General features: G+C 40.1%; 1 protein-coding gene across 8 annotated transcripts in view; it reads right to left on the bottom strand.

The window, feature by feature from the left end:
- The window catches only part of OPA1 (OPA1 mitochondrial dynamin like GTPase), a 98,767-nt gene extending 85,558 nt beyond the window's left edge, over positions 1-13,209 (bottom strand). For 3 of the 8 annotated variants that reach the window (XM_064366934.1, XM_064366932.1, XM_064366936.1), the window contains exon 1: positions 12,960-13,208. In XM_064366934.1, the coding sequence (XP_064223004.1) occupies positions 12,960-12,991 (32 nt within the window). In that variant the 5' untranslated portion in view covers positions 12,992-13,208. Of the gene's footprint in view, positions 1-12,959 lie in introns of all 8 variants that reach the window. The other 5 variants (XM_064366938.1, XM_064366937.1, XM_064366939.1 and 2 more) reach the window with 3 other exon arrangements.
- Positions 13,210-13,821: the final 612 nt, after the last annotated feature.

Below are 13,821 nucleotides of genomic sequence, written 5' to 3'. Positions count from 1 at the left end.
CTTTTCAGAAAAACGCACTTTTTTACTATGTGATACGGCTCCAGTACTTTCAAAGCTAACAGGGCACATAAAATTTTCCTCAGAAAGAGAAATAATCTTAAGAGTTTCCTGATTCTCCTGAATCAGGATTGTACTGCTGTCTAAAGGCAGAAATTGATAAGATCGAAAGAAACTCAAGCCTGTAATACCCTAATCTTTCAAATATACCTTAATATTTGTTTAAGGGCCTTGTCCCCAACTGATAGAAGAATTAAAAGTGTAGAATCTATAAAGGTACAAATAGATCATTCTAAACCTTTGCCTAATTACCCCAATATCCACTAAAACTTGAAGCAAGTTGAGGGGTCTCAGCAATTGTAGAAGATTTAATTAAACAAGGACTCATAGTCCCAAGCACCAGCCCCTGTAACATTCCAATCCTACCAGTTAAAAAAAATGGATGAGGCTGGAGACTTGGTCAAGTTTTATCGGCAATTAATAAAATTGTAATACCAAGATTTCTTGTAGTCCCAAATCCTAATACTTTATAACCTAATGTATCCACTGGTTCCAAGTGGTCCACAGTAACAGACCTTGGCTCAGCCTTCTTTAGCATTCCATAAAGAAAGTCAATACTTGCTTGCCTTTACTTGGAAAAATCAGCAGTACACCCGGAGTGAAATGCCAGAAGGGTTTACTGAAGCCCCTTCGTATTTTTCCCAGGCATTGCATCAGGACCTAATGACACTACAGTTTCCTGAAAATTCTACTCTCAATCAGTACATAGATAACTTATTGTTAAGCTCTCTATTAAGGAGTGCTCAGAAATTGACTCAGTCACAAGACTTCAATGGAAAAACTTCAATTTTCTTTTCTTTTTTTTTTTTGAGATGGAGTTTCGCTCTTGCTGCCCAGGCTGGAGTGCAATGGCGTGATCTCTGCCTCCCAGTTTCAAGCAATTATCCTGCCTCAGCCTCCCGAGTAGCTGGGATTACAAACATGCACCACCACGCCCTGCTAATTTTGTATTTCCAGTAGAGATAGGGTTTCTCCATGTAGGTCAGGCTGGTCTCAAACTCCCAACCTCAGGTGATCCGCCCGCCTCAGCCTTCCAAAGTGTTGGGATTACAGGCATGAGCCACTGCACCTGGCCAAAACTTCAATTTTCCAAAGAAAAAGTCCACTATTTGAGACATGACTTGATTGCTGAAGGGATTTCCCTCTCACCTGAATGGATAAAAACTATTTAGTTTCCCTCAACCTGCAACCAAAAGACAATTAAAAGGCTTTCTTTGACTTGCAGGATATTACAGATCCTGGGTTCCAAATTTTTCCTTAATAGCTTCACCACTGTGTTAGCTCACTAAAAATGCTGTACCAGAGTCTTTACCTTGGGAAGATAGTCATGAGCAGGGTTTTGGCCAAATGAAGTTGGCCTTAAGACCCCAGCTTTAGGACTTCCAAATTACACTAAACCTTTCACCTTGTTTGTGAGTGAGGGTAATAATCAGGCATTAGGAGTCCTTACTCAAGAACATGGTGCTAAATACAGGCCCACTGCATACTACAGCCTGCAATTAGGCCCAGTCTCTAAGGCATATCCTAATTATTTAGAAGCACTAGCAGCAGCCACCAAGCTGGTAGAAACTCCATCAGATCTGGTTTTAAATGAACTGAATTTGCAAGTCCCACACATTAAATTCCAATGAAACCTCGCATTTTTCAGTGAGTAGACTAACATCTTACGAATTACTTCTCCTACTGATCTTCGAATCTTCATCTAAAAGGCTGTAATCCTACTTAACCCTGCTACATTGTTATCTCCGTCTGAAGATGGTGAAGACCACAAAAGTATAAGTATAGTGTCAGAAATTGTGGCCCCTCATGTTGATGTACAAGATACCCCACTGGGTAATACTGCATTAATACTTTTTGCTGACGGGTCCTATGCCAAAAACTCAGAAGGAAAATATCAGGCAGGATATGAGTTAATAGAGAAGGTAACTTTTCCTCAATTTAAGTCAGCCCACCCTGCAGAGCTTTCTGCCCTTATCCAAGCATGCCATATAGCTAAGGAGAAGTCAGTAAATATTTGTGGATAGTAGATATGCTTTTGGAGTAGTACGTGATTTGAGCATGATATGGAAACTACAAGGGTTTCTCACCTCTAGTGGGATCCCCATAAAAAATGTACTCCAAGTAGATGAGTTCCTTTCTGCTATTCTATTACTATTGCAGATTGCTATTATTAAGATTGAAGCTCATATTTGTAGAAATTAAGCCAAATATCAAGGAAATGTTTTAGCAGATTTTTATGCTAAAACAGCTAGAGCTGAAACTGTCAAGATATGCAATCTAAATGAACTCTATAAGATTAATCCAAGCCAACTTCCTTATGATGACCTATTTAATAAACAGTGCAATGCACCTGATTTGGAAAAACAAAATTGGTATCTAAAAGGATGTAAATTTAATGTGAAGCAAAGACAGAGGGCCTGGATGGCTGCCTGGTCCTTCCTGAGTCTTTGAAGCTTCCATTATTGAAAGCTCTGCACTCCACAACTCATCATGGAACAGACAAAATGATCCAAATTATGAAAAAATACTGGTGGGGTGACTCTTCCAAAATTGCTAAAATGGTTTATAATCAATGTTTGACTTGTCAAACTCATAATCCTGGAAAAACTTGAGGTCTTATAGTTTCACCACCTGATGGACCATTTGAACACTTACAGATGGACTGCATTCAGTTGCCACCCTCAATGGGGTATTAGCATGTTCTTGTAATAGTCTGCATGTTTTCTGGTTGGATAGAGGCCTTCCCATATAGGAAAGCTAATGCTGTGACCATAGCTAAAAAATTATTAGAAAATGTTTTTCCTTTATGGGGGGTGGTCCCTCTAAAAATCTCCAGTGATAGAGGAACTCATTTTACTGGGCAAGCTATAAAGCAGTTAAATAAGGTGTTACTGACACAGTGGCATTACCACTGTCACCCTCAGTCTTCAGGAAAGGTTGAAAGAACAAACAGCATATTAAAACTGAAATTGGCAAAGTTAACTGAATCAACTGATTTGCCCTGGCCAAAGGTACTATCTTTGGCTTTTATGGCAATCAGAGTCACTCCTGTTGGAAAACATAAGTTGACCCCTTATGAAACAGTCACTGGAAGGCCTATGTCCCTAGTGATAGCACCTCATGCTTCTCCTGCTCTCTTAAACTTTGATATGACTGACTACTGCAAGGCTTTAATGTATTATGCCAAAGTATACTTCCACCAGGTAAAGGGAGCTTTTTGAGATCCACCAACTGAGGACAATCAAACCCTCCATGGTCTGGAACCTGGAGACTGGGCTTTCTGGAAATGACATCAAAGGAAGATCGCTCTTGAACCTCATTGGATGAGTGCAGTGAAGCTTTAGGGCCTTGAACCCTGGGTCCACATCTCACAGCTCAAAAGGGCCCCTTCAGACTCCTGGAACTGTACACCCATTGGAGATTTTAAGGTAAAGCTGACCATGGAAACTCTCCCCAGCAGCAGACAACATCCTAGTTGTAGACAGCTTTCCCAAGATCACAGATCAAGACTTCTCTACCATCATGAAAGCCTTATGTGTTTTTCTGTTTTCCTCAGTTTTTGCCCTAATTCTCTCCTTTTCCTTCCACAAAAATCCATAGGACCATAATCAGTGGATGACATTAGCTCCACTTATGATCTAGCACAAAAGCAGAGCAACTGTTAGGTTTGTGAGCTAATGCCAATAAATCAGGAAGCGATTCCACTGGTGCCAGTGCCCCTCCACGTTCCCAATGAGTTACCCTGAAACTCCAAGGGAAGAAGAGAAAGCTATTCTTGATATTCTAAACATCACTGCTACTTGCTTTCCTATACTCACTAAAAACAATATTCCTTTTCAATTGATAAGTTGATCATACCAAATATAAAAAACCAATCCAAGTGGTGCCTGAAAAAGGTATACTGTGCTTCCAGGCATCACACACTCAAGATTTGGGAATTACTTACTTGGTACAAGTGATTGCTTGTAAAATATAAGCAGATTAAATCCAGTAGGGTCTCTTTTTATTAGATGCTATACATCCTTATAACATGCTATAAAAGGGCAACAGAAAAGTAAATTTCCCGCTGGACATTATTCAGGAGCTACACAGATTTATAGTATGATCCCTGCTCAAATACAACTAGGTGGCCCTCTTTTTCAAACCCTGAGGGTCTATATTGGGTCTGTGGAAAACCTGCATGTTCTGTTCTGCCTCCTTGTTGGTTGGGTTCTTGTTACTTGGCCTGGCCTGCTCCTGCCTTTTTAATTGCTTTCCCTGAAAATTCTCATGATAGCCTAATAACTGAAATTAGCACTAGCCTCGAAATAGATGAGGATAAGCTAGTTTCTACTGAGGATAAAGATTCCAGTGGGGTTCCTGGGGGCTCACTCTTGGTGGCAGTGAAGTACCATTTGTATGGAATTTAAAGGTAATTCATAAATAGGGAAAAATCTTGGATTTTGTAGCCAATCAGACCTCCCTGGGTTTCAGATTGGTAGAAGCTACTCTCAGAAAGGCACATGACAACAAACATACTCAATGAAAACACTTAATGGAACATCACGCAGCCTTAGATCTTCTTTGTGCTCAAGCTAGAGGTCTATGTTTCGTATTAAACAAAACTGAATTTTGTACTCTCCCCCCAATTCTGTCACTACAAAAAGTTTAATTGAAAAGTTAGCTGATACTGCTGTTTCCTTAGACACTGCCATCAAATACATTAAAGAAATCTCTCAAGAGAAAGCAATCTATGATGTGTTTACAGGAGCAACTAACAGGTGGTTTGCAAGGCATTCTAAGTGGTGAATGGCAAGCTTGGGTTTTCCAAGGGTTTCTAATCTTTGTATTTCTTCTAGTAGGTTTCCAAGTTATTATGACTTGTATTACCAGGGTAACAATGAAAATGAGTACCTCTTTAAGTCAAGCTCCTTTACAGCAAACTATGGCCCTTAATCACTATCACACTCCAAACAAAACTGATTAATTAAACCCTAATACTGTTGAACTGCTTACATTGCCTGAACCTTAACTTGGCTAACTTGGTTCGATTCATTTCATAAGAACTTTTATTAACAGGTACGCCTTGGCATTTTGATGGTATCCTCTTGATAGGCATAATAATAGTCCCCTTGGTGTGCTGTATCCTCTCAAGTCTTAACTGTTCTGTATGCAGCTATAGATTGAGAGTTGAGTGGTCTCACTCACTGGATCAGCAAGAACATAAAGAATCATTTAGCTGGTACAAAGCTGCAACTTGTGAATTCCCTATTAACACCAAAGACAACTTGTGAGACTCCATACTGAAACTAAAGACAACTTGCGAATTCCACATTGAGACCAAATAAGTCTTTATGAGGGTGACGGAGAGTGGTGTCAATGCTTAAAGTTTTGGTCAATCTCTTTAAATTGAGGGGTTGAACAAAAGCGGGGGAAGTATTAAAGTGAATTAAATATGGCCTGAGAAGGACTCTGTACTTCTATATTTGAGTCCTTGTGGACAAACTGTAACCTAGCTTGATAGGCAGACAAAATTGAAAACCTAACTTAGTAGTATGCATCTGAAATAACAGCAGAGTGTTGGCCAATCCCAGTGGCCATACTTCAACCACTCATAGACTGCTGAGTGTTCAAACTGAATTCAAATAAGGCAAACGATGAGCTGTAACGAAGCTTGCTGTTGCTGTGTCTTACTTCTGATTCCCATAGGTCACTTTATCTTTTCTGTCTATAAATTTTTTCTGACCACGAGGCACCCCTGGAGTCTCTCTGAATCTGCCTGCAGTGATTCTGGAGGCGGCTCAATTTGCGAATCATTTCTTTTCTTTGCTCAATTAAACTCCATCAAATTTAACTTAAGTTTTCTTTTCGTATCATGTTTTGCCTAAGATAGAATGATTAGCAAATGGTGGAAGAGAGATTGAAACTAGGGTCAGCCTGACAGTAAATCTCAAATTATTTCCACAAGTGACACTTGTGGGCAAGAGTGTAGGAAGAAGCAGATGCAGAAATACATGTGGCCCCAGATAAGAAGCTAAGGTGACATTTGGACTCCCTGCCACTTCCTCCAGAGCCCCAGGATGATACTGCACCATGCTCTGCTTTAAAACTCTATAGGATGAAGTGTGATGGAGGTTTAATAGATAAAAGCGAGAAAAAGAAACAAAGTCAAAAAAAAAAAGGAATAAAAAAGAGAAAGAAAGGCACAGAGATGAGATAATGAAAGGGCAAAAGACCCAAGGAGCTGGCATAAAGGCTCATAGGAGGAGTAAAACTGGACTGAATATCCAACTGAACAGTTATTGACTATGAGGCTGAACTTTTTTTTGGTGGGAAATGGGGAACTACGAAAAGTTTCAGAGTGGAATAAGACTAATGAAACAGTAATTTAAAGAAGATATTAAAGATAACATTAGGTCAAAGTAGATCAGAAGGGGAACAAAAAGGTAATCTCATTTCAGTTATCCAAATGTAAGAGGAGGAGCCTAAAGTTAGGTGGCAGCAATGGAAAGGAAAGGGAAAGGCAGATATGGGGATGGCAGACTAGGAGGAAGAACAAAGGTGATCACTGATCACCACAAGGTTTTATCTTGTGTGACCAACATTATCACTTACAGAGAGACATATCAACTGGGGAAAGAGCTCATGGTTCCACAACATTTAGCTCACACTTCTTTCAGGTACATCCTTACATCCATTTAGTCTATTGAGTCAGAAGAACTCTGGTTCCAATCACATTTTCACTGCTTACTAGCTGTGCAGTCATGACAAATTATGAATTCCCTAAAACCTCAGTTCCTAATTGGTTAAAATAGCATAATAGCTGTATTACAGAGTCACTGTCAATAATCAATAATCTGATATTTCTTTCTTCTCCTTACCTATTCACCTCCTCCATATGTATTCACCCACTTATCCACCTTAGATTATTTGGTTCATTATTTCAATAAGTCTTTTGCAAATATTTTAAACTCCCTGTCCTCTGACTTGTTTGACTTGTTCAACAAAATACAAGCCCTACATGAGCCTTATCATTTTTCTCTCTGCCCGTACCCAGGGAAATAAAGCACTACTGGAGAAAATCACACCCAACTGGAAACACATCTCAACTAGGCCCTCAAAATCACTTAATAATCCTACTTCATCTCTCTTTTCAATTCACTCTTACACTCTCTGCTAGGAGTATTTCTTTTTCACCAAGCTCTTCTAATCTCCCCTTATCTCTCCTGACCTCCCCCAACTCTCAGTAGATGACCTTGCCCTCTACTTCACAGGGAGAATGGAATCTATCAGAAGGACATCTTTCAACTTCATAAAAACTATTCACCTACTCTATCCCCACCAATCCTTTACTCCCTCACATTCTAAGTGATCTTCCTCCCATTAAAGGTGAATCGCTGTTTGAAATGCTCTTTTCTCCTGCCCTTTGAGGAATCTTAAGTCAAATCTCTCCTCCTATCTTCGTTATTTATTTTTGAGACAGAGTATTTGTTGACTTATTTTTGAGACAGGGTCTTGCTGAGTTGCTCAAGCTGGAGTGCAGTGGCACTATCAGGGTTCACTCTAGTGCCTACAGTGCAGGGCTCACTATCAGGGCTCACTTTCTGGGCTCAAGTGTGATCCCCTGCCTCAGCCTCCCAAATAGCTGAGACTAGAGGTGTGTGCCAGCATGCCCAGTTAATTTTTTTTTTTGAATTTTCATAGAGACAAGGTCTTGCTATGTTGCCCAGGCTGGTCTTGTACTTTTGAGCTCAAGCGATCCTCCCTTTCAAAGTGTTGAGATCACAGGTATTAGCCACCATGCCCGGCTCTCTCTCATCTTAAAAGGGGAAAAAAAGTACCCCATTTCCCTGCTCTAGTTATTTTATTAAAATAAAAGCCAAACCAACCTGATTTCCATTTCTATCACTTCAGTGAAACAGCTCTTATTGAGGGCACCCAAGGCTTCCAATGGGCATTTTGTTCAACTCTGGTTTTATCTGACTTCTCAGCAATACCTGACAATGTTGACACCACTTCATTGTTGAAACTTCTCTTCCCTGGGCAGTCTCACTGGCTACTCCTGTTCAGTATCCTCAACTACCTTTTCAATGTTGGGAACTCATCAAGGCTTAGACCTAACCTACTTCTCACTCTCGCTAGGCAATCTCATCTATACCCATTTCCTCCATTACAATCCACATATCCGTGTTTCTCAAAATTATGTCTAATACGGTTAAGTTCCAGACCCTTGTGTCCAACTGCCTATTCAGCATCACCACTTAGATAATAAAAAGGTACATCAATGTCAAGATATACAAAACATGATCTCTCCTCCCCTCTCCCACACAAAACCTGACCCTCCTGCCGTATTCCCTTTCTTAGGAAATGGCATAAGCAGCAATTCAGTTACTTAATACACAGACATAGGGATCATTCTTGATACCTTCTTTATCCTGACCCATCACCAGAACATTCTTCTGAATGCAAATCTGATCACTGTCACTCACCTGCATCATTCTCTTAAATGGCTCCCCCTGCATTTAGAGTAAAATCCAAACTCCTGGTCTGTAATGCCCTGCACAGTCTGGCCCCTGCCTCTCTCCCACTTGTCTCAGAGCTCCCGCGACAATTTTTCATCCAGTTCCTCAATTGTGCCATCTCAGTGCATGATACCTGCTATTCTTGGGCAGTCTCTCCTAGGTACTTAACTCGTGCTACCTATCAGTTTCACCTCAGGCATCCCCTCCTCTCCCCAAACCTTCAAAAGAATGCAAGTCCACCTACTACAGTTCTCAACTCTGTACTTTCTCTTCATAGTTCTTATAAAATTTATATTATATAATAGTGTAGTTATTAGATTAAAATTTGTCTTCACTAGTAAGCTGTAATCTTCTTAAGAACAGGGTCCTATCTGTTTTGCTTAGCATTGTGTTTCTAAGGTCTTAGCCCAGTGCCTCACAATGATAGATAATAAATTTATTAAATAAACATGTTATTGGGAGAATTAAACTGTAAAAAACATGTCACAGAACCATAGCAGTGGCTGAGTATGTGCTCAATAAATGCCATTTTAATATTAATCTGCACTAACCTCCCCTAATGTATGAATGAATAAACAGCTCTTTAACCCTCAAAAGTTATCTGCATTTTTTAAGAAAGTAGTTAAGCCAAATATACATACACAGACACACAGACACACACACACAACTAGATGAACTCCAGGACTAAGTTCATCCCTAAGATGTTTTTACTTTTCACTATCTCCTCCTCCTCTTACATGCAAATCCCTAAAGTTCCTATTTCCACAAGAGGGGCAACAGTAAGTACGGATGGGGGGCAGGGACAAGAATAGGGAGTATAGTAACCAGTATTTCAGGTAACTACATGAAAAATGTTCTCCAATTAGTCCCCTGGAAAAGATAATGAACTCAAAGCAAAATCCTAGTATTAACACTTCTTGGGAAGGCACCCTCAAGAAATATTTTTAGGGCTTCCAATTCAAGAAGATGCTCTAAACGATCAATGCTCATACAGGAGAGGACTATTTTTCACAAAAAGGTCCTCAGGTCAGGAAATGAAAAGATGAAATTATGATTAAAGCACCATCTAAGAAAATACTGTTTCAGTAACCCTCCACCTCACTCCAATCCCGCTGAATGTTAACAGCAGCAATTGCCCCAGGTTGAGCAATCTACCAGAAAGGCTCCTAAGTGTACATGGGAAAGGGAAATTTCCACAGTGAGCACCCCCACAACAATACTGGCATTTGTAACAAGCTCAGATCATCTGCCTACTCCCTAAAAAGCCCTAAAATAAAGCCTGCTAATTGACACATCACACACCTAAAACAGTTTGCTAATTTAGCTCTCTCATTCAGGGTTATCCCACACAAGGCATGTACATCAATCATTAGTCTTTCATAGTTAGATATACTTAGATAACCAGACTATCTTTAAAAACCAGCAACTCTTAAGATGGGGACCAAAATAAACAACATTATTAATACTAGAAAAAGCAGAGATAGGAAATCCAAATTACTATTCTCAGGAGAATTCCTAAAAATATGACAGACATAAAATGAAAGTATGTTGTTATTCAAAAACAGCAATCAAAGAACAATATAAAGTGTACAGAATTAAACATGTCTTTAAGAGTTTAATAAACGTTTTTAAAAGTTCATGGAAATGAAAGTTGCAATACTCAGTGTTAGGTGCCCTCTGAAAGGAAAAATAAATATAAAAAAATTAAGTTGCCATTAAATTCAATGGCTCATGCCTGTAATCCCAGCATTTTGGAAGGCCAAGGTGATAGGATCACCTGACCTGAGCCCAGGAGTTCGAGGCCAGCCTGGACAACATGGCAAGACCATGTGTTTAATAAATAAATACATAAATAAAGTTGCAATGGCCAATATTTAAAAAATCAACAGTAAAACCATAAAATGAATTAAGCAAATTTCCCAAGACATAGAATGCAAAGAAAAAAGGTGGAAAATATAAAAGGAAAGTGAAGTGATGCAGAGATGTGGTAATGTGGTATCCAAAGGGAGTGGGAGAATGGGGGTGAAATGCATCCTGTGGTGTGGACAAAAGGATCTCCTGAGATTCAGCAAGAAAGTACTGAAGCTTATAGATGCAGTATTTTTTTGCATCTTATCCTTGAAAAGTTGGCTTATAATGTAAATAATTAGTACAGATACATACACCATTTAAAAATAAAAAAGTGTGCATACATAGTAGGGTATATGTATACTTTTCAACAGATGATGAGTACATATATTATTTTGGAAATCACGGACATAACGGATCAATCTAAGAGGACCACTATCCATCTAAGAGATGTCTAGAAAGAAAAAGAACAGGAAAAATGAAAGGAAGGAAATAAAAAAATAAGAGAAAAAAACTTCTCAGAAATGAAGAAACATAAAGGCAAAGGCCCATTGAGTGCCAAGTCAGACGAGTAGCAAAAGAAAAACCAAACCCATACCTGGTCAAAGCCTTGAGAAATTTAGGATAAACAATAAAGTCAAGACTCTAACAGGTTCCATGAAGGGAAAAACAAGATATTCACAAAAATGAAAAAGTCAGATTGTCATGAGAATTCTCAGCAGCAACAAAGAATTACATTAGAAGAAACTGTAGCAATGCCTTTACCATTCTAAAGGAAAAGAATTTTGAATACAGACTTCAATATTCAGTCAAAATTAAAAATCAAATATGATCCAAAATAGGTTTCCCCCAGAAATCATCTACTCTCTTGTTCCTTTACCATAACTTTTAATCAATACATCATTTCCTAATATGTAAATCTTTTAAAAATAATTGTACGCAAATTATTTATTGCACCAAATGTTAGTATTGATCTTTTCACATGTCCACGAGCATGTATTTATATATGATGTCAAAAAAAGGCTTATGTTCTCATCTGTTAAGGAGTAGGAATTTAACTGTGTTCTTTCACAACATGCAAAGGAACTATAGCAAAAGGCAAATTCCAGAGCTTGGGGCTTCTGGCTTCCCACATCTCCACTTCTTTAGGTAGCTAAACTGTGCCATTACCAGGAGACATTTTTAAGCCATGACTCAATGACATCCATGGTAACTTTAGAAATAATTTAGCCCAATTACATCCAATTAAATTAAAAAAACTTATAAATCAGTTTGTTTTAAAACTTCATCTTTGACGTTCTTCCTACACATCTTAATTGCTCCAACAGAGAAGGCTATCTTCTGCAGTCTTTTTTTATTTAAAGAAAATCAGATGTTCCCCTACTAAATATAGAGAAGTAGAAATACAAAGGTTGTAAATAACTTTAATACCCAGGGCTGTGAACTTCCTCAAAGACTGAAATTCCATGAGATTAAAAACACCTATGCAATAGTTCTAATTGACTAACACCGTAACTATTTTCTGTCATCTAGTTCTGCATTTGGACTCCAGTTAACCTATATAAAACAAATGGATTCCATTCCTTATAAACACGATACATTGCCTACGCCACTTAAAAAGGTCTGGAAAAAACTCAAGACAAGTGTTTAGAAGTTGAGTTAATTCAGGAAAACCAAGTTTTTCTAACTTTGTTTGATGCATATTACTTCCTACCAAATGCCTGCAACAATGAGCTAAGCTTGACGGTATCTAAGGCTATTAAAACAAAATTACGTAAAAAAAATCCAATTTAACTTCATTACAATGCATACAGTAACGCACAGAAATGAAAAGATTTCTATGATTTTTCTATTTAGAATCAAACCACCCCAAGGCAACAATGACTGTGATTAGAAGGGTGGTGCCACGTTCACCACTTTGCATCAAAAATCAAGTCTCCCTCCCTAAACACAGAAAAAAGCTGCTATTGAGAGGGCATCTCGAATCACCATCTGTGACACCGTGTGCGTCACTGCTCTAGTTCTGACTCCAATCAGCCGGCAAGGGAAAGAGACAGGCGCCCCTTTAACCGAGAGATGAGCCCAAGTAACTGAAGGCGCAATGTACACATGGCGTGGAAATGGAAGAAAGAGAAGACAGCGACAGTTAGGAGAAATGTGGGAGGTGACTCACGGACAGAGCCAAACCTGGCAGGGAGAGGACAGGAAAAAAAAAAAAAAAAAAGGGCAAAAAAGGCAACTAGAGACAGAATAGAGGACACAAGGGTGTAAAGGGCAGAGACAATAGGACAATAGAGACGGGCCAAGATTGAGAGGCGTCCAGAATTCTCGAGTTGGATAGGGCCACAGAACAAGCGCCAGTACTGAAGCCGGCTCCGAACGTAAGTCCAGCCAGGGCTCCTGTCATTCTGGGTCCTCAAGAATATCTGGGAATTCTCCAACAGCCCTCGGCCTGGCCTGAGAGTTATATGCACATTTTAGAGATAAAGATAAGACAACCCCACTCTCAAGAGGCCCCAGAATTAACGGGGCCAGATCAGAGCCTGCACTTACCAGGTCACAGCGGCCCGACGTAGTCGCCACATCCCGCGGGCGGGGAGGTCACGCAGACGCCGAGATGGCCACGCGGGAGCCCCTGTATAAGCTCCAGCCCGGCTCCCGGTCCAGGAATGACCCAGGAAGAGGCCCTCAGCAGCAAGGGCACAGAGCCGCTGGAGAGGCCCTCCCAATGGCGCATGGACTTCCGCAAGAGCCTGACAGGCACCCGTATTCAGTCCGTCACGGAAACAACCACTTCACCCTTTCTAGGAGGACAGCACGAACGGTCCGCGGAGGACCAGCGCATGCGCACAGTGCCTCGGGAACTGCCAGGCGCATTCCGTCGCCTCCCTCCTGGCCCGCCCTCTTGCTTCAGGTTTGGAATTCAAAATTAGCCTCGCTGGTTAGATTTTGCCAGGGTAGGTAGCAATAGTTGGGCGGGGACGGGAAGGGCTAAAGGCGTGAAATGAGGATTGATGAATGCTTACCGGGAGCCATGAATTTAATGAGTTGGATATTGAGGGAGTATGAAGGAAACTAGAGAGTGCCAGGTGAATACGGTAATAGAGCAATACAAACTAATGCTTGCACGTTTGCCTGCCCTCTCTGTTTGACATCTTTGTTTGAAAGCCTTTTCACATCCATAGGGCAGTCTTGGGAGGTGAGAAGCAGGAGGAAGATTCGTGGATAGGTTAGGTCCCTTAGAATCTCTGAGGATCAGATCGGAAAGGGACTTATCAATTAGGCCAGTCACGAGTTTGAAATAAGCTTGTCTGGTTTATAGAAGGCGTCAAAATGACTGGTTCATTAACTGTTTAAACAAACTTTCTTCGGGCTTTTAAGCCCACCAGTGTGTTGAAATGGTCCTCCTCAAGGC

The sequence above is a fragment of the Aotus nancymaae genome, unplaced genomic scaffold, assembly GCF_030222135.1.
Source record: "Aotus nancymaae isolate 86718 unplaced genomic scaffold, 86718_ANA_hifiasm-v0.15.2.pri h1tg000067l, whole genome shotgun sequence".
Taxonomy (NCBI): domain Eukaryota; kingdom Metazoa; phylum Chordata; class Mammalia; order Primates; family Aotidae; genus Aotus; species Aotus nancymaae.
The sequence above is the reverse complement of the archived record's forward strand: the minus strand, read 5'-3'. Positions and strand labels throughout refer to the sequence as shown.